General features: G+C 59.8%; 1 protein-coding gene across 1 annotated transcript; it reads left to right on the top strand.

Moving 5' to 3' along the window:
* Window positions 1-4,096: 4,096 nt before the first annotated feature.
* On the top strand, window positions 4,097-20,623 carry IGSF8 (immunoglobulin superfamily member 8). The gene is made up of 7 exons (XM_077841347.1): window positions 4,097-4,157; window positions 12,580-12,954; window positions 15,476-15,943; window positions 16,620-17,033; window positions 17,504-17,908; window positions 18,927-19,075; window positions 20,447-20,623. The coding sequence occupies exons 1-6, from the start codon at window positions 4,097-4,099 to the stop codon at window positions 19,040-19,042; spliced, it is 1,839 nt and encodes a 612-aa protein (XP_077697473.1). The 3' UTR covers window positions 19,043-19,075; window positions 20,447-20,623.
* The last annotated feature ends 210 nt before the right edge of the window (window positions 20,624-20,833 follow it).

Below are 20,833 nucleotides of genomic sequence, written 5' to 3'. Positions count from 1 at the left end.
AGGAGATTGTGAAGACTAGGACTATAACAGGGTTTAAAATAGAACTGGATAAATTCATGGAGGTTAAGTCCATTAATGGCTATTAGCCAGGATGGGCAAGAAATGGTGTCCCTAGCCTCTGTTTGTCAGAGGGTGGAGATGGATGGCAGGAGAGAGATCATTTGATCACTACCTGTTAGGTTTACTCCCTCTGGGGCACCTGGCATTAGCCACTGTCGATAGACAGAATACTGGGCTGGATGGACCTTTGGTCTGACCCAGTATGGCCGTTCTTATATTCAGTCCATCCCACAGAAGGCCTGGCAGGACGCTGCAAGTGTAATGCGCTCTCTGGTCTGTTATCTAGGTTGCAGCTCCTGTTTGGAAGGAGATGGATGCTTCTCCTCTGGAGGAAATTTACATACAAATAGGTTGGGTATGAAACCAGGCTGATTATCCAGCCCATCAATCTGGATAGCAGGCTGGATTCAAATCCTGAAGACAGCAGCAAAAATTGGGACTCACCCACTTACTGCAATGGGGTCTGAACTGGATTCTGATCTCACTTGTGATAATTTGCACAGTCATTTATAGAGACTTTCTCAGAACTGCGTAAGCTGTAAACGCACCTGCTGAACAGACCCACCCCTTCCCACCCTGCCGAGGGCTGTGACACGGCTGCAGCTCTGCAGCCAGCAGCAGCATTTGGGATGGGAAATGGAGGTAAAGACGCACTCAGGCACGTGTCAGTGGCACCTGACTGGAAACCAAGCGGATCCCTCCATCCACCACCACACCCATCTATCCTCCCACCATCCCACCCCTCCATCCACCACCACACCCATCTATCCAGCCACCATCCACCCCCCTCCATCCACCACCACCCATCTATCCACCCACCATCCACACCCCTCCATCCACCAAATATCTATCCACACCCCTCCATCCACCACCACCCATCTATCCACCCCCATCCACACCCCTCCATCCACCACACATCTACCCCCCCACCATCCACATCCCTCCATCCACCACATATGTCTATTCACACCCCTTCATCCACCACCACACACATCTATCCCCCCACCATCCACACCCCTCCGTCCATCCACCACTGTACACGCATCTATCCATCCACTACCATACACACTCATCTATCTACCTATCCATACATCCAATGCCTACCCCCACTTATTTACCACCAGCCACAGCTCTCCAGCTGCCTGTCTTTTCATCTGCAGAATATCATCCCACACTCCTCTGTCCCTCTGCAGTCAATGGACACTCTCTTGCTCTCAGTGTTGGGGTGACACCACCTCCCTGCCCCATTAGACCTTCTCTCCATGGCTTACCCTTGGATAACAACTCCCCCTTAGTCAAGCGGGGGTGCGGCCTCCATTCACTGCTAGACTCACCGCAGCGCAGTCCAGGCCCTTTGCTCTCTGCCCACAGGCTGTTTGGATTCTGCACTGCTGGGGGCCAACACCTGTTGCTCTGGACTCCAAGAATCCATTAGTAGGTGGCTGCTTTGACAGCTTGTCTGTGGTTTCCTCTGGGGAGGTGCTGGGGAGATTAATCTGCATCGACCAGGGCAGGATCAATCGCATCTAACAAGCTGAGCAGGGAATATTGACCGGGACAGGCCCGCTGCAGACAATTGCTTCTACAAGCAGCCCCAGCAGGGCAGCAGCTGGTAGTAGCAGCAGGGAGTAGGGGGTGGCTGGGGGTGGATCCTGAATGATTTCTCTGGAGAGAGCGGGCTGGATCCTTCGTTCAAGTTCATGAACCTTTTATCCTGTCATTTGAACCCATCGGGGCCATTTTTTGTCTCCTGCTGTTTGTGCAGCCATTGGCTCCCATGCAAAGGGGACTGAAACACACCCAGGAGGGGTTCACACCTGCTCTGATGTGAATGACACACCAGGAGCAGGGGACGGGGAATCAGGTTCCATGAGACACCCAAGTGGACGGGACGTGGTCTCGATCCTCAGCTGATGCCTGGTTAGCAGGGGCATGGTGGCTCTCTGCTTCTGGGCTCTGAACTGGTCCTGGGGTAACTTAGAGCAAAGCTAAGGCTGCTGTAACTCACGCTGTCTGCTGCTGCAGTGACCAGGGATCTCACAGGGAAACGGCGTCTTGCCCCCTTTGCCGAGGTGAGGATGGCAGGAGGGGTAAGGCCAGTTTGGTGCCACCCTGTGTCGGGGCCAGGTGGAGAACCCTCAATGCGCCTTTCAGGGTAGCGTCCAGGCTGCTCTGTGCTGATCACCAAAGGGCCTAGCACAGAGCTCTGTGAGCTGGGTGGTTCGATTCTGGGTCCCTTCCACACCCCCCCCCCCCCCCCAGCATCAGGTCCCCTCAGGAGCAGGGTGAAGAGGAACAATCATGTCCATGGACTCTGGAAACTCCCCTGAGCTGGGCATGAGGTCTGGGGCTCGAGATTCAGGCAGATTCTTACCAGATCCCAGGGAGAAGGATTTCCCAGATCAGGCACAGGCACGGCAGTAAGGAGCCAGCATCAAACACTTTCACGGCAGGCCTGGGCCTGAGCTACAAAGCCCCAAGCTGGTCCTGCATGTCTCCCCACTCAGCTCCAGCACTTAGTCCATGCCCAAGGGTGAGAGTGTGTGTGTCTGGGGAGGGGTGGGGTGTTCTTGGCTTCTGGGGGAGTTTCCCAACAATACAGCTGAGCTGCATTTGAAAAAGCAGCTAGATAAGTCCTGTGTTCAGGAGACCTTTGTATGATAGGAGGGGCAGTAGGGTTAATGTTGTCACCCCTTTGCCAAACAGTAGCAGATTTTGGGGCCTAGTAAGTCAGTTTTCCATTGGAGGAGAAACCTGTGACATGGAGCCCCTGTGTATTCTTAGCGCCACTTGTTTATTTACACTGTATGCACCAGTCCCAGAACAGTGGCATCCCAGACCACAGGCAGGCAACGCCCCCCCTCTCTGATATCTCAGCCCACACAGCCACACCTCGTTCCCAGGGGGCAGCTCTGCCTCAAGAACTGACTCTCCTTCAAGATATTCCAGCAGGGAGCAAACTGCTTGCAACAGCTCCCCCAAAAGCAATTGCATCCCCAAAAAAGTAACAACAAGGCAGCACTTCAGCAAAGACTGACACTGCTCCCTTGAGACCAAACAGACCTTATATGACTGGGTGCAACAGCGCCACCTGGTGACTCCTGCCCTAACAATAATGGTCCTTCACCTTCTCCTGAACTGCTATAGGAAAGTCTGATTCCACAGCCAGATGATGAATTAACCCTCCCAACAATCCCAGCTGCCTCCAGCCCTGCAACGTAGGTCAGGGCCACCTGCATTATACATAGGGGAAACTGAGGCTCACACAGGGTCACACAAGTCAGTGACAGAGCCGGGAACAGAACCCAGGAGTTCTGCTCCACAGGCAGAATTCTGAGCTAATCACTAGGCCCCAGTCCCCTCCCTGAGCAAGGAATAGAACCCAGGAGTCCTGGCTCCCTAGACCTCACTCTCTCTCAGAGTTTAAGGTATCTTATTTCACGAGGGGGGTGGGGAAGTCTCCAGATTTCCTCTTCTCCCAGGGACCCTCCATCCTGCCAAGGGCAGCTCCCCTACACCCTGTTGGGCAGCACTGTGCAAAGGGCCAAGGATTGCTCAGCCAGCACTCAAAGGCAGCCACCTCTGAGGTGGAAGAAGGCAGCTGTTTGGCAGCCGGGCAGTAATGGTCCACAAGGACCCCTTACCACACCCGGCACTGACATGCAGCCGCCTCTGGGGTGGGACACGTGCAACAGCTGCACACGGACGCTCAGCGCAACCCCCACCCCTCCCACGGGGAGGCCGCAGCCGAGACGCAGAAAATTGACGGGGGGGCTTTCCCGCTCCGACTGTAGCCCTGAGCCCAGGCGCGGGACGTGGCGGCGCACAGGCTGGGGCGGGGGCCGGGCCGGGGGATCGATCCCGGCCGCCCAGCGGCTGTTCCCAGCTCGGCGAGCCGCGCTGCGCGCCCGCTGCAATCGGGCGGCGCCGGGGGAGGCCGAACGCGACCGAGGCGGCGCAGGGGGCCGCGGGCTGTCTTGCCTCGGGCGGCGCGTCCCCGGCGAAGGCTCCTAGCCCCCGGCCGGTGCTCGCCACCATGGGAGCCGCGAGGGAGCCGCCGCGCCGGGGCGTGCTGGGCTCCTTGCTGCTGCTGCTGGGTGAGTCGCCGGGGCGCGGGCTGCTGGGGGCATGGGGCGCGGGGAGCCCGGGTTGCTTGGCATGTGTGGGGTGGGTGTGTGGGGCCTCTGGCATGTGTGCTCCTGGAGATGGGGCAGCCCTGCCTCCTCGGCGGCTGGAGGCCGGGGGGCGCAGTGCGGACGGTGGGGGGAGCCCTGCCCCCTTGGCGGCTGGGGACCGGGGGGCGCAGTGCGAGGGGGGGAGGGGAGCCCTGCCCCCTTGGCGGCTGGGGACCGGGGGGCGCAGTGCGAGGGGGGGAGGGGAGCCCTGCCCCCTTGGCGGCTGGGGACCGGGGGGGGCGCAGTGCGAGGGGGGGAGGGGAGCCCTGCCCCCTTGGCGGCTGGGGACCGGGGGGGCGCAGTGCGAGGGGGGGAGGGGAGCCCTGCCCCCTTGGCGGCTGGGGACCGGGGGGGCGCAGTGCGAGGGGGGGAGGGGAGCCCTGCCCCCTTGGCGGCTGGGGACCGGGGGGGCGCAGTGCGAGGGGGGGAGGGGAGCCCTGCCCCCTTGGCGGCTGGGGACCGGGGGGCGCAGTGCGAGGGGGGGAGGGGAGCCCCCTTGGACCATGGTGGGGGATGAAGGTTCACATCCCTTGATTTCCCCTGCCAATCCAAGGAAACAGGGCCCTACCTGATCCCTCCTTCTCCAGTCTCCCCACAACCCTTTGCCTTGCATCTGCCTAGAGACTGGCCCACTCCTTTGTCCCACTTATCACCCCCCCGCCCCCATGAAATGTGTGCCCATGGCACTTACCCCTGCAGATCACACCTCCAGGGCTACCTTTGCCACCCAGAGCCCACCCCAGAGCAATGGGGCCTGACCCCCATTTACCGCAGCACCTGCCTGTTGGCATGGTCCCAGCCCTCTGCGGGCAGCTGGGTGTATGTGTGTGGGAGGGGGGTTGTCTTTTCTGTCTCTCTCCATTTATTTAGTCTGATCCTCATTTGTTGTTGCTTCCCTCTGATCCGTTGGGCTTTGATCATTGGCTGGCTCCTGGGTTGGGGGTGGGGGGGGTTATGTCCTCGTTGTGCCGCATGCTAAGAACAGGCTCTGGACGCTTCAAATGAGGCCCTGGCAAGATCAGGTCAGGCCCAGGAGGCGACTCCATCTGTCCTGCCTGGGGCTGGCTGGCCAGGCCCCAAGTTGTGAATATGGACTGATCTGGGACTTTGGGAGGGGTGGGGATTGGGGCAGGGCTCAGGAGGAGTCTCTGCCCCCAGGTCTGCACACCCCACGGCTCCCCAGCTGGGACATCGTGGTCCCTGTTCCAGGCCCGAGCGCTTGCTGGTTGCACCGCATGGTCAGAGCTTTGCCCACCCCCAAAGGAATTTCAGTGGCGAAGCAGCATAAATCTCCCTCAATTCCCCTGCGGAAGGGTGAGTTGCTCTGCGGGCCCTGCGGGCCCTTTTAACGATCACAGCTAGAAGTCATGGGCCTGATTTTTCATTAACCTTCTGCCCTGGGGACACTGGGCAGGGAGGGGCTTTAAACCACCTTGGCACTTCTTATATTCCAGGCCCTGGCCTGCCCCTGGTGTAAATTAGAACAGCCTTAGGGTTGCTCTAATTCACCCCCTCCTTCCCCCGGGGAGCTGCAAATAACTGCAGGGTGCTCTGGCCACACCACTGATCCACCGCCCAGGCTGCTCCATCCCAGCTCCCAGACCCGTCTCTTCCCTGCAGCACCCACCCTCTGCCCTGGTGACCGGGCAGAGTAATTGAACCTTGTGAGAATCAAGCTCTGGGGACCCTGCTTTCCTCCTGCAACACCCCAAGGAATTAGTCGAGCATGCCAGCGCTGCGTGAGTCATATTCCATTCCAGACTGCTGGAAGATAATGGCCTAGGACTGCTACCGCTGGAGAGATGGGGCTCGGTGACGCTGAGGTTCCCAGTTTGCACCTTGATGACAACAAAGGAGAGGAGTTGTTATGCTCTCTCGGCATCATGAAGGAGCCAGCCCCCCGCTCTGCCCCCCGCGCGCTGCATTTCAGCCCCATGCCTTAGAGAGGAAAACAGGGTCTGTGGCTGTGGCATGGGATTGGGACCCAGGGCATCTGGGTTCAAGCCAGTGGCTGCAAATTGAAGCTAGACAAATTGAGGCTGGAAATGAGACATAGATTTTTAACAGTGACGGTAATTAAGCACTGGAACAATTTACCCCAGGGCTGGGGAGGATTCTCCATCACTGGCAGATTTTAAATCAAGATTTAAATCTGCCGTTCCCTAAACCCTTTGTGCAGACTGAGCGCTTCAGGGCAGGGACTGTGTCTCTAGCTGTGTCTGTGCGGCACCTGGGGCAATGGGTCCTGATCTCAGCTGGGGCAGGGACTCTCTATCCGTGCAGCGCCTGGCACAGCGGGGCCCTGATCTCAGCGGAGGAGTCGAGGCACTTCTGTAATATAAACAAACAATAACAATCCCAAGTCTAGGTATATCAAACAGTCCCTACCCTCACCCCACCCCCCAAAAAATCCTCACTCAAACTGACTTCTGATTTTAATCCACAATATATTATTTTGAAAGCCCAGCAGCAGAAAGGCAAATGCACTGCTAAATATTAGATTGGGAGCCTGGCGTTCTCCTTGTGTCTCACAGCCCCCGCCCGCAGTTGACAAGTTCAGCTGTCATCCCCCCAGTCTGTTTAACAGCATACCTGGTCAGTTTCATAGTTGGGAGGAGGGGAGGAAAGGGGAACCGGGAGCAGAGCCCAGAAGTTCCAGAGGAGCCCCCAAAAGAGTGAAACTTTTCAGACCTTCCAGCCTGAGTTTCCAAAAAGGGGGTGGGGGGGAGAATCTGCTCCTGATCTTTTTTTTCTGTGCTGAATTTAAACCCTCCCAACCAGGAAATGCTACTTAGAAACCAAAGCCAGGGTGAGTCACTTTCCTCACCACAAAATATTCACTCCCTGGTTCAAAAAAACCTTGAATGTGTCAAACTGCCGCCTTCGAATCTTTTCCGCTGCAGCTCCAGGCTGCTGGACGAGAGGCTGTGCCAGGAAAAAGGGGGCCTTGGAGTCCGGGGCCTTGTGATCCGCTCCAAGTGAGGGGGGTGTGGGGGCGGCTAGGGATGGGCAGAAAGGCAGCTCTAAGGAAGGGCCCCTGATCTGAAGAGCCAGCCCCGTTTGCCTCTAGAGAGGGTTTAAGATCAAGGCACGAGGGGAAGGGTATGAGCCATTGACCCTTTGGCCCACAAGGGGCAGATGGGGGCGTGACCGGAGCACAGGTGCCATGGCTATTCCCTGCCCCCCCAGGGCCCATAGCGGGTGTGGCCAGAGCACACTGTAGCTATTCCCTGCCCCCCAGGGCCCATAGGGAACCCTGGAACATCTCAAAGCACACACAGGGCCTGGCAGTTAGCACCGAGGCTCAGCAGGGGCTGTTCGTCTCTTTGACATGGCCCAGGTGGGGGCGGGCAGGTGTGTTTGGCTCTGGATTTTCAGCCTTAGCTCTGGTCTGACTGGGAGTTATCAGGAAGTGGAGGGGTCTAGTAGTTAGAGCCGGGCTAGAGAATCAGGACTCCTGGGGTCTATCCCCATCTCTGCCACTGACTCTGTGTGTGGCCTTGGGCCAGTCACTTTGCCTGCTCTGTGCCTCCGTTTCCCCATTTGTGCTTAGACGATATGGCCGAGGCCGGCATATTGAGAGTGGCGGTGGTGCCTGACTGCTGGGATCATGGCTGTGCTGTGCGAGAGCTAGGGGCTGGCATGATTGCATTGGCTGGCCAGCTCGCTCCTGGCCTACCTGCGTCTGCCCTGCAGTACCAGCGTCACCATGGGCGCCCTAGGGGCAGGGACATGTCGTCTCGGGGATCCCATGGGTGATCCTGTACCTGGATGCCAGTTACAAAGCTAGTGACTCCACTAAGGCTTATTCCCCACTCTGGTGCCAATGGGAGCCTCCGGTCAGGCCCCTTGGCACAGCTGCCGTAAGTGCATCTTCCCCCCCAACTCGCTCCCTATATGTGGAAACCTTCCTATTTGCTCAGCCACCACACAGGGACCTCTTGTTTCTCCCGTGGTGCTCACCCGGCAGCAAACCCCCCTTCTCTGCCTTCTCTGTCAGCTCTTCGGGGCAGGACCTGGTTTCAATTATTTTGGCTGGTGAGTTTCGGCGGTGCTGGCTCTAAGGCCCCTCGGCGCCCGCTGGCGGTCTGCGTAAACGGGCCTTTGTGCAAACGAGAATCAGGCCCTGCTGCGTGTGGTAAACAAACAGGAGTCGTCTTGTCCCTAATGGTTAATTAGCTCCTTGGTCCAGGAGGCAAAGGCAGAATGAGATCCAGCAGTGGGAAGTGGCAGCTGGGCAAATTCAGGCTGGAAATAAGGGGCACATTTTTAAGAGGGAGGGGAATTACCTAGTGGAACGGCTGCCCTAGCGATGTGGGGTGTCTGTCTGTAAGATCCACTCTGGCTCATGCAGTCGTTATGGAGCTGGCTGTGGGCATCTGTTTGATAATCTCTGACTTGGATCGCGCAGGAGCACGATGGTCCTTTGACATCTGTGATCCAGCCTGAAGTCTTAGGGCCAGGCTTATAAGAGTTCATCCATTCAGGCACCTAGTCCATGCACGGAAACGGCCTCCGTCTAACTAAATCACAGCCAGGAAATGGCTAGATCGGTTTAGCTGGCTCCTGTCAATTTGCCGACACAAGCGAAACTGCGAGAAGCCGGGCTGAAATCAAGGTACGAGCGTCTGTGCCGGAGTGAACGAAATCGGTGCCGAGCACTGCTCTTTAACGTGCACCGAGAAATGTGACCCATTTGAGACCCAGTCCCTGTTGTGTTTTGTCTGAGCAGCCTGGATCTCAGCTAGCTGCCAGGTGGCATGACCCGGGTGTGCAGCGCATGTGTGTGTCTGGCTAGCTTGCCTTGCACGGTGCAAATGCAAGAGAAGGAGCCTTTTGTGCATCCTGCCTGCTGCAAGCACTACCGGCGCTGCATTCCCCCTCCTCCCTATTGTCCCCTCGGCATCCCAGAGCTGTCGCGCGCCGAGTCCGATTGTCCCTGTGGAGGATGAGGCAATAGACCCGGGTCTGTGCTGGGACGAAGGCTGGCATGTCAGGCTGGCGCTAGCTGTCCTCGGGCGGGGACGAGCAGGGGTGGAAACGCTCAGGGACGGGAGCAAAGGTCCTTGGGTTGGGCTGCAGAGCAGAGCCGGCAGGGGCTGGTTTGCCTTACTCCCCAGTCTGTTTGATCTGGAAATCTGCTGGGAATTAGGCCCCTTTTCTGGCTTGTGATTTGTTCTGTGCTGAGATGTTTTTTCGTAGCTCTTCCTGAGGAACTGCTAAATAGCTGAGGTTGTAGCAGTGTGAGCTCGAGGCCGGAGCACTGGATTGGGACTTGAGGTCTGTTCCTGGCTCTGCCACTGGCCTTGGGCACCTCATTTCCCTGCTTGGTGCCTCAGTTTCCCCTCCTATGTCCTGTGAGCTCTCGAGGGCAGGGACAGTTTCTCCCTGTGCGCCTATGCAGTGCCTGGCACGAGGGGGCCCTCCCTCTGATCTCTAGGCACTACCATAATACCAGTGGGGCTCAGACCCCTGGCTTGGCTCCCGCCTCCCAACCCTGCTTCCCAGCCGTGACCTCTGGGGAGCTGCGGGTGAAGGTGCCTCTCAGGGCAGCTGTCTGTCTGCTGGGAGGGTGAGGGAAGCTCTCGCCCTGAACTGCCCCAGGAATCGCAGCGGCTCCCCCATCCGCCCTGGAAGTCAGTTGATGCCCGTGTGGTTCTCCTGGCTGCTGGCCAAGGGAGTGTTGGCGTCTCTCCTCCCGCACGAGGGGTTTAGCCCTTGGGGGCTGGTGCACCAGCGAGGCAGGCGGCTCCAGCACAAGGCAGGAAACAAATATGTAGCCAGTCGCTGTTCTGGCTTCTGGAAGCAAATTTACTGCTCACGAGGGAACGGCTGAGCTGGGCAAAGTCTCCCACCCGCCCAGCTCCTCCAGTGCCTGTCAGTCCCTACTCATAGCCCCCCATGCTGTCCCCGCACTGGGCAGCTCCCCCCCGCCCCGATCCATGGCTCTGCCAATGCCCCTCAATTCCAGCCCATGCTCCCACACTGTCCCACCAGGGCTCCCCCTGCCCCTCAATTCCAAACCCCACTCTCCCTTGCCATCCCAACCCAGGGTTCCCCTCAGTTCTAACCCACAGCCCCCCCTTCCCTACCCAGGGCTCCCCCAGCCCCTCAATTCCAACCCACAGCCCCCACCACTATCCCAGCCCAGGGCTCTCCCACTCCTCAATTCCAACGCACAGCCCCACCTCGCCCCCCGCTATCCCAGCACAAGGCTCCCATCTCATCCCTCAATTCTGACCACAGCCCCCCCTCACTACCTCAGCCCAGGGCTCCCCCTTTCCCCGCCCCCAGCTGTCCCAGCCCAGGGCAGATGCTGCCTAATCCTGTGGCTTTGTAATGGAGACAAACGTTCACCAGGAATTGGTCTGAGATTCCTACACTCGTGCCACCTGTGATTGAAAGCAAGGACTGGATTCAGGGCTGATGGGGCTCCTTGCTTGCCCTTTGGGGCCCTTGTGCCTTGACCCAGTTCCCAGCAGGAAGGGGTCGGGCCCAGTGTCTGGAATCCCGGGCAGCGTCATGGTTTGTGCTCCCGGCAGCTGCGGACTGGGAGTGGCCATGGGGCAGAGGGCCGAGCGGGGCAGAAAAGGGCTGGTGAGCTGAGTCTGACCCCAATGCCAGGCTCCAAACCAACCCCACCCCTCATCTCTGTGGAGCTCCAGCGGCTGTGAGACCCCCGGGGGAGAAGCACCCTCCCTGGGTTCAGGAGCACCTATGTGGCCCCCTCGCAGGCCTGGGGAGTCAGCTGAGCTATGTAGCCCTACGGACTTTCTGGGGAAGCTGCCATAAGTTAGAGCTGCCTTGGGGCTGCTCTGGCTTACGCTGGGGGCTGCTTCGGCTCCTGCAGTAGCAGTGCAACCTGCTCCCCCGACCCGGTGTGGGATCGCTTTGGGGATGCAGCCTGGAATCTGGCCCCATCTGAAACCACTTCGCAGACGAAAGCAACACAGCAAAAGTGACACTTCTGTGATGGCCGATGGAGAGGGTGCTCGGTAGCCTGAAGCGGCGGGGCTGACTAGAGAAGTTGTGGGGGCAGAGAGGCAGGCTGTGCTGAGATGGCTGCAGAAGAGGAGAGTGGCCGATGCTGGGGGAGCAGAGGGGGAAGTTGTGCAGCTGGCTCTGGGAAGGTGTTGGGTCCTGAGATGTGCTTGGGAGCTGTACAGGTGAGAGAGGATGTGGGGGATGCGGTTGTGCTGGAAGCAGGTGGTTGAGTCCAGTGGGTGCAGGGGGGCTGGGACAGGGGGAGTGCGAAGGATTTCCCTGCTATGGGGCTGAATGACAGGGGAGGGGGTAAATCATCACTTGCCCCTCGGTTTCTGTAAACCAAACCTGAGGCAGCCTTCTCTAGTGGTTAGAGCACAGATCCGGAAGCTGGACTCCTGGGTTCCTTTCCTAACCACTCGATGTGTGACCTGGGGCAGCCCCTTCCCCCTCCCTGTGCAGCGGCAGCAGGGGCTGGGAGGTTTAGCTCCTCGGGGTCGGGGCTGTGAAGAGGTCTGGGATCCAGGGCTGGAAAGACCAAGGGATTCAATGGATGCTATCTGTCCACAAGTCCCATCTGCTCCCACCTGTGATCCATGTCCCGGAGCCTCCTCCCCTTAAGCCACTCCAGTTCCTTTCCCTCCGCTGCCAGCTGGCCTGGTCTCTGCACCAGGAGCCAAGGCACCTAGGGCCAGGGTGGAGGAAGCCACTTTCCAGTGGGAGTTCATATACCCCCACATTGCCAGGACTTGAACCCTGGGCCTCCTGCACCATGGCCCTGGCCTCCTCTGCTGGAGCTGAAGGAGTGATGCTGCTGGCAGCAGTAGGCTGTTGTCCTGTTGCGGAGCAGCCACTAGAGGGAGACAAGCAGCATGTTGCTAGTTGGGGGCTGAGAACAACTGACTGTTGGGGAGAGCGGTGCTCTGGACTTGCTTGGGTGGAGGATGGGTCCAAGGGATGTTCCTGGGGGATGGGGTCTTGGAGGCAAGGGGGATGGAGCCCATTGGTTGGAGGCTGTTTACTCTAGAGGAAGTACACGGCTAGTTGTGACATGCGACCCCCCCAGGGGATGTATAGGGGGCCTGAGAAGGAGAGCGTGCAAGGATGATGGAGTGATAGGGGGCACGATGAGGGGGGTGGTGCTCTGGGGATGTGCTTGGCAGGGGTTGGGGCCCCTAGAGGAGCCCCAGGAGAAGTACTGTGGGGTTCCTGGGAAGAGGAGTGTACTGTGGGGACACAGACCCCAGGGGGGCACAGAAGTGGGGGATGGGAGCCCCTCGGCCCCTATGCGCTGAGGGATGAGACGGGCTGTGCTTTGTAATTCCCCCTATCGCTAACGCCTCCCCTTCCTTCTCTGCAGGGCTGTGTGGGGCGCGGGAGGTGCACCTGCCCCCAGGGCCCCTGTTCCGCGTGGAGGGCACAGCCATCTCCATCCCCTGCAGCGTCTCGGAGTACGAGGGCCCAACGCTGCAGCACTTCGAGTGGTTCCTGTACCGCCCGACGGCCCCCGAGATCTCCATCGGCATAGTCAGCACCAGGGACCCCGCCTTCCCCTACGCCCTCTTCAGCCCCCGCGTGCAGAGCGGCGAGGTCTCGGTGCAGCGGCTGCATGGCGACGCTGTGGAGCTGCGCGTGGCCCGGCTGCGGGCCGAGGACGCCGGCGTCTACGAGTGCTACACGCCCACCACCGACTCCATGTACCATGGCAACTACAGCAGCAAGGTGGTGCTGAAAGGTACCTGGGTGCCGTGCAACTCGGGACTCCAGGGCTGGGGGCTGCCCCATGCACACCGCCTGGCTCCCAGTTACCCCATTCCAGCCTTGGGGACAAGACAGGGAGGGTGGCTGTAAACCCCCCTTATCGCCCACCCCCCCCAGTGCCAAGATGAATCCCTAAAATAAAGATCCCAATTCTCCGCTGCCACCCAGACCCTTGTGTGTGTCACTTGCACCAGTGACGAGGGCCAGTGAAGAGGGCTGAGATCATATCGCCCGTCTGGAGCTTGTTCTTCAGAAAGGGGAAGAGGGACAGAGCGTGGGGAACCCCGCAGTTCCTCATACCCTGCAGCCTTGTGCAAATGAGGCACGAGGAGGTGGGTGGCTGCGGTGCATCAGGCCGCTATAGTGACTGACCCTGTACTTGTTCTCTGTACCATGGTAGTGCCCAAGGGCCAGGCCTAGGTCAGAGCCTCATTGCGCTAGGCGCTGTACAAATGCTCTCTGCCCTCAGTCTGTTGCTTCAGGGAGGATTCTGTTTTATGCACTCCCCATAGCCTGGATCATACCAAATCCTGCCCACAGTGTAAATTACAGCAGCCTTGAGATTGCTCTATCTTACTCCCCCCGCAGGGTTCCAAGTTAGAGCAACCTCAAGGCTGCCGTAATTTATACCGTGCGCAGAGCTTGGTATGATCTAGAATATGGGGAGTACAAGGCATCCCAAAGCCTGACCCACCGCCCCCCTCAGTTGTCTCAGCCACTCCCCCCAACAGCTCTGCTGATGCCCCTCAGTCCTGACCCCCAGCCCCCTGCTGTCCGAGTCCTAGGGCACCTGCTGAGTCGAGAGTCTCCCATATACACAAAAAGGGCCCAGTGATGGGCATACGCTTGACTCTCCTGGCACCAGCTGTGGAGCCAGAGGAGTGTTGTGTTGCAGGTACCTGTCTGTGCTAGGGCCCTTCGCGGGGCCTGGGCCTGGCTCTGAGGAGGTGAAAAGTGACTGCACCCAGGTGTGGAGTCACCCTCACGCGCTCTGTCCCCCTGCTGCCCTGAGGGGAATCTCGCGGCTTTTTCCTTTCCTGTAAGGGAGCGACTCGTGGGAATCCCCGGCACCCGCATGCCAGGCAACGCAGCATGGATGGCTGAGATCATATCGCCCCTCTGGAACTTGTTCTTCAGAAAGGGGACCAGGGACAGAGAATGGGGAACCCCGCAGTTCCTCATACCCTGCAGCCTGGCCAGGAGCCAGCTGCGCCTTGGGATGTTCCCACTTGATTGGACTCTTTGGATTCACTCATTGGGGTCTTCCCAGGGGACCAGCGAGCTCCTGAGTGGGACGGGCTGGGAGACATGCTGCAGCCTTCGCAGAGCAGAGCAGGCCCCAGCAGGGGGATTCGTTTTGTGGGGCGAGAGGGGTGTGGGTTGGGATGTCTCTGGGGCATGGCAGATGCACAGGAGATCCAGGCATCTCCCCCACCCCCCCACCTATACCTCACGCTCTCCCTGCCTGGCATGGGTGAGGTGCGCAATAGGGTCTTTCACCTCAGAGAGGCCCAGGGCTCTGGCTCTTATCTACAGACCTGGAGCAGCTCCCACCCGCCATGGGCATCAGCCCTGTCCTGGAGGGGGCCCCCTTGGGCAGGAGGCAGCCGTGCGCTCGCCCCAGAGCCGGGCAGCCTGAGCCCCAGTGCTGGGTAGGGGAGTTGGGCTAGCAGAGGCTGTGTTCTGCCATCCAGAGGCTCTGGAAAAGGGCTCCAAAGCTGCGGGGGGGTCAGCTGGGTTTAGGGGCCCAATCCTGCCAGGCGTGGTCAACTTCCACAAAGGCTGCTGGGCCAGAGAGAGCAGCTTGCAAAGCTGTGCCCTGGCTCGGTGGCTGCCCTGGGAGTTGAGTGCTCAGGCCCTAACAGGATCAGGCCCCTTGTGGCTACAACCCAAGGGTTTGGCCAGTGTCGCCCCATGGGGGTGAGAGTGGAGTTTGGGCTCCATGGCCCATTGGGACCTCAGTGTCCTGCAGGGGCTAGTGACTGAGCCGCTCTGGGACTCTCTTCCTGGTGTTGGGGTAGCTCCACCCCCCCCCATTTCAGCCAGCGGGGGGTGCTGAGGAACCAAAGGGCGAGCTGTGGCTTTGGGGTCTCCTTAGGGCTGTGGGGTTTTCTCTCCCATCAGCCTGTGGCCTATAGGCATTTATGGCCATGGGGCAGCGTCCAAGGGGATTAAAGCTATGGGGGGTGGGGGTGGGGGGGAAGATATCGGACATCAAAGGGAAAGAGCCGTTAGAGCGGGAGAGGGTTGATGGGAGCCTGACTCCTGGGTCCTATTCCTGGTTCTGCCCCAAACTCATTCTGGAACCATGGACCAATCTGGCTCTGACTCGGCACCCCCCAGCTCTCTCCTCCCGCCCACGCTTTCCCCGAGTGGTGGAGCTGAGGGGTCATCCCTGGGCATTTTGATTCCCGAACTCCAGTGACCAGCAAGACAAAGCCAGGCCTGACCGTGCTCACATCTATGTCTCACTCTCTCTCTCCGCACCCCTGCAGTGATCCCTGACGTGCTCTGGGTCTTGGCCCCCACACCCAGGCCCCATCTCCGAGGCCGCATGGCTGGCACCTCCCCGCTGCAGCTCAGCTTGTCGGAGGGCCAGGAGCTGCAGCTGAGCTGCACGGCCCAGAGCCAGACGCAGCAGCACACCCATCTCTCCGTCTCCTTCGGGGTGTCGGCCCCAGATGCCCCCGTGGGGCGCCAGACGCTGCAGGAGGTGGTCGGGGTGCGCCGCGACTTCGCTGTGGAAGCTGGCGGGAGTTTTGCTGAGCGGTACCGGGCTGGGGAGCTCTCTGTGGCCAAGGCAGGCAGTGAGCAGTACAAGCTGGCGATCGGGCAGGTGCGCCCGGGGGACGCGGGCACCTACCACTGCACAGTAGGTGAATGGATCCAGGACCCCGACGGCAGCTGGCAGCTGATTGCTGAGAAGCGGGCAGCGCTGGCCCAGGTGACTGTCCAGTCCATCGGTGAGTCCTGGCTGGCTCCACCCCCAAGCCACGTCCTGTGTTGGTGCTTGCTGGGCTGGGCTCCCATGAGGAGGGCAGTATGGGGCAGCAGGGCATTTGCTGATGCTGCCTGTCAGGCAGCGGAGGATCGGGCACCGGCCCTGCGTGAGCTGCTAGCCCTGCGCCTGTCGGGATCCTGCCTCTTGGTCTGTCCCCACCAGCAGGGACCGCATGGCCAGTTGTCCCCCGAGATGGTGCAAAGTGCAGCTCCGGTGCAAAGTGGGCGCAAATCAGAGCACTCGTGTTTGCACGATCGCCGTGCAAGTGACCAAGTGGGGCAAGGTGGCAGGGAATCAGACCCTTGGGCCTCGCGGGAGCTGGATTCTGTGGTTCCCCTGGCTGGCTTCACAGGTTGAGGTTTGTGTGAAGGGCTCAGCAGCTTGGCAGGGAAATATTCGCGCCCCCCCCCACCCCAGGCAGCTTCAAAGTGAATGCAGAATTCTCCTTCACCCCCTGCCCTCAGCTGCTGTGCAGCACTGCTGTGTGGCTGTTAAACAGCAGCCATGCTCCACCCCAGAGGTGGCTACATGTCAGTGCTAGGTGGAATGATCTCTGAGCATGGGGTCGTTTGGGGCGGGGCCGATGGGGCTGTGTGGATGCTCTCACTCCCCCAGCTCTCTCTGTGGTTCCTTTTCAGCGAGCCAGCTGGCAGTGTCGGCCAGCCCGCCCAGGGTCCGGCTCAGCGCTGGAGACGCCCTGGAGCTTCTTTGCAACCTATCAGGCCCCGTGCCCCCTGCGCCCCACGTGGCATACGCCGTGAGCTGGGAGGTGGGCGAGGGGGACAGGCTGCTGGTGGCGCAGCTGGACACGGACGGGGTGGCCGTCCTTGGGGAGAGCTATGCCAACAGCCAAGTGGGCCGGCGCCAAGTCTCGTTGCAGAAGCTGGCACCTGACCCCGGCTCCTACCGGCTGCGGATCGAGTCAGCCCAGCCAAGGGACGCGGGCACCTACCGCTGCGTGGCCCGGGCCTACATTCGCTCCCCTGATGCCCAGCTGCGGGAGGTGGCCAGCAGCAGCTCGCAGGGGCTGAAGGTGCACATGAAATCAGAAGGTACAAAGCTTGGACTGGGTGGGGGGCTGGCATGCATTTGGGGGGGGCCCCCTTTGCACCCCTACTCCTGCTGTCTGCCCTGTGCCCCTGGCCATGCTGATTCCTATTGCTCCGACAGGGTGTGATTGGCCTGGGTGTGAGCACCCCATAGCCAGCGCTCCTGCCCCGCTCCCTGCTGGGGGAGGCCGGGGCTGGAGTATTTAGGAGCTCCCCCCACAGCTAGTTTTCCTGCCCTGTTCCCTACAGCGCCCTCTGCTGGGGGATGCCTTAAGGGCAACTTTGTGATGTTTTTTAGATGTTCCCTCCTCTCTGCATTTCCATGTGTGGCCCCAGCCCCTCTGCCTCTGCTGGCATCAGGCTTCAGCCGGTGGGGGATGTTCAGACCCTGCTGGGCCTGGGGGCTCAGCATCTGGGCCCCGGGCCATAGCTCCGGTGCACTAACTCCTGCTGCCCTTGTCTCTCCCCTGCAGCTGTGGTGCTGGAGGTCTATGCGTGGCTGCCCGTCCCCGCCACCTACCGCGGGGACACGGCCGAGCTGCTGTGCAACATCTCAGTGGAGTCGACCCAGGCCGTCCACGTGGCCGTCAGCTGGTGGGTGGAGGTGACGGTGGGGGAGGAGGAGCCCCAGGGCCGGATGGTGGCGTCTGTGAGCCGCGAGGGCGTGGCCGAGCTGGGCAGGCGGGCGTCCGGCGGGGACATGAGTCTGGACAAGGTGGGGCCGCAGTGCCACCGGCTGCGGCTCCACGGGGTGCAGCCGTCCGACGAGGGGAGGTACCACTGCGCCGTCACCTCCTGGGTGCGCTACCCCGACCGCAGCTGGTACAACGCCGGGGCTGTGAAGTCCAACTCCGTCGCCGTGTATCCCTACGCCCGGGGTGAGTGCTGCGTGCACCCCCTACATTTATCCCTAGGTCACGGACACGTGCCGCTTGGCGTTGCCCGTTCCCCGTGTATCCCTACGCCCGGGGTGAGTGCTGCGTGCACCCCCTACATTTATCCCTAGGTCACGGACACGTGCCGCTTGGCGTTGCCCGTTCCCCGTGTATCCCTACGCCCGGGGTGAGTGCTGCGTGCAGCCCCTACATTTATCCCTAGGTCATGGACAAATGCCGCTTGGCGTTGCCCATTCCCCGTGTATCCCTACGCCCGGGGTGAGTGCTGCGTGCAGCCCCTACATTTATCCCTAGGTCACGGACAAATGCCGCTTGGCGTTGCCCGTTCCCCGTGTATCCCTACGCCCGGGGTGAGTGCTGCGTGCACCCCCCTACATTTATCCCTAGGCCATGGACAAATGCCGCTTGGCGTTGCCCGTTCCCCGTGTATCCCTGCGCCCGGGGTGAGTGCTGCGTGCAGCCCCTACATTTATCCCTAGGCCATGGACAAATGCCGCTTGGCATTGCCCGTTCCCCGTGTATCCCTACGCCCGGGGTGAGTGCTGCATGTGCCGCATCTCCCCCATCCCCCGGTTTATCCCTCCGCCATGGGTGAGTGCCACTCGGTGCTGCCCATTCTCCATGTATCCCTACGCCCGGGGTGAGTGCCGGTGTGACGCCACCCCCCCATAGTCCTGGGTGAGTGTTGGTGCATTCCCCTCCCGCCCCCCTCCCCCCACCGTGTGTCCTTGCTGAGTGCTGCCCCCCAATGCGCCATGCGTCTGTCCAGCCTGACAGCAGAAGCTGCTGTGGGGCTGGGAGGTGCCTCTGGGCAAGATGGGGCTGGCTCTGTGCCCTCTACCAGAGGGCAGCCTAGCTAATCCCCCTCCCGTCCAAGCCCTCTCCACCTCCTGCCACCCGGCTTCTCTGCCAGCTCTCCGGCTGGTGGCCCCCGGGCCCGGTTGCTCAAAGCCCCCTCCCACACCAGGTCTGACGGGCCTCTCTGCTCTTCCCCCCCCAGTCATGGACACCCTGTTCATCCCCCTCATCGTGGGTGTCGCCAGCGCCCTCTTCACGGGCATCACCATCCTCGCCACCATCACCTGCTGCTTTATGAGGCGGCTCCGCAAGAGGTGAAGCACGCGAGAGACCGGCCCCAGGGCACTGCAGGTGAGTTGGCCTCTGAGCAAGGGGCGTGGGTGGGGGAGGGAACTGCATTATGCCCCTTCACCTACCCTCTCCGGCTGGGGGGATGCCATAGAGCAAGGCCGGGCTCCTCGCTCCCAGGGGCTTTGCTGTGTGCCCAGGTTGTTCTTGGGCAGCAGATTTACTTCCCCCGGGGGCTGGGAGAACTGGCACTGCCCATATGGAACACACTCTGTGCGCCCTCTGAAGGGATGGGGGTAGAGGGGATCCGATGGGAAATGCTGCATCCATGATCCTTCTTGGGGCAGCTCTGCTCCATATTGGTGGGTGTTCTTTGATCCCCGACACACAGCTAGATCTGCTGCTCCCCACCTCCCCCAACTTGTGCCCAGCCTTGCCAAATACAGTGTGAAGTCCCAGGGGAGCACCACTCCAGGCCCCCTTGAGCCAGGCTTTCAGGGGGTGTGAATCAAAAGCATATGAATGATTTGCATCAAGTGCTGCACCTGGGGCCAGTCTTGGGTCTGTTGTGTTATAGTTTCGGATCACATGACAGGCCACGTAGGAGAAATCGGAGACTAAAGAGGTTTAGTCTGCGTGTGGCTGGGAAGGTGGGTCTGAGTGTTAAAAGCTGGCCCTTAAATTTGTGTGTGTCTTCTGCCCTCTACTGGATGGATTCAGATCTACTCCACTATTTGTCATAACCCCTGTACTGCAAACAGCTAATGGAGATTCTCCTTTAGTTCCAGTGGCAGGGTTCTGGGTTCGAACTAGACCTGGTTAGAAATTTTCTATCAGAATGTTTTTTCTGATGGAAAATGTAGTTGCCACAAAACCAGATGTTTCTAAAGTTTGGAAAAACTTTGATTTTGCTGAAACTTTTGGGTTTTTTTTTTCCCCCGTCACATAAATCTCAGCAAAATCCTTTGTTTGGGGTCCAGTTCCACCTCAATGGAAACATCTTGGTTTGTTGAACGGAACCAGAATGTTTTGTTCTTTCTTCCAAATCCGCTCAACATTAAAGCGCATCTTCCTGTGTGGCCGCAGTGCCTCATGGGAGTTGTAGTTCAGCCTCCGAGCCCACCCAGAGGGAAGAATGGGGGTGTGAGGCACCGGAACTACAAACTCCCATGAGGCACTGCGGTGGCACAGGAAGATGGTTTGTTTCAGATCAGTTCAATACTCAACAGCGTTTTGCCATTTCTTTGAACTTCCGTGAGAAACTTGTGACATTTTGACCTCCTCCTCCTGATTCAGCACCAAAAACAGGTGAAATATTTCTAGGGGACGGAAGCTTTTTTTCTGTGCCCAGGTCTCGTTCTAAGCCAACTGCCTGTGGTTCTTTGGGGTTTCCTGGTCCGGCTGCCCCTGATCCTACCCTCTCTCTCTCTGCAGGTGCCTGCTCCATCTCGCTCTCCTGTCAGCCTTCACTCAGGCCACTGGGCTCCCTTCTTTTCCCGCCACTTGTGACTTCTGACTTCTTACCTCCCTGGACCGGCTTGGGCAGCTTCTCAGCTCCTTGGACTGCACGCTGGCTTCCTCCTTCATTTGAGTCATTCCATTTTTTTTTTCTAAACTCAACCCAGATCCAGGCAAGCCCCTGGCGAGAGATGGGAGAGACCCTGGGTCCTGCATCGGGGCCAAACTTTGCCCTCCCAAGAAGTTGATGCATCCGTCTGAGACATCCAGGCTGGAGACGTCCCTCCCCGGAGGACATGAGGGGCAGCGGCACTGTCTCATCTGCTCCTGGACTCGCTGCTTCCCTGATCCTTCCCTACCCGG

Source organism: Eretmochelys imbricata, chromosome 24 (assembly GCF_965152235.1).
Source record: "Eretmochelys imbricata isolate rEreImb1 chromosome 24, rEreImb1.hap1, whole genome shotgun sequence".
Taxonomy (NCBI): Eukaryota; Metazoa; Chordata; order Testudines; family Cheloniidae; genus Eretmochelys; species Eretmochelys imbricata.
This window is presented reverse-complemented; position numbering and strand designations above follow the sequence as displayed.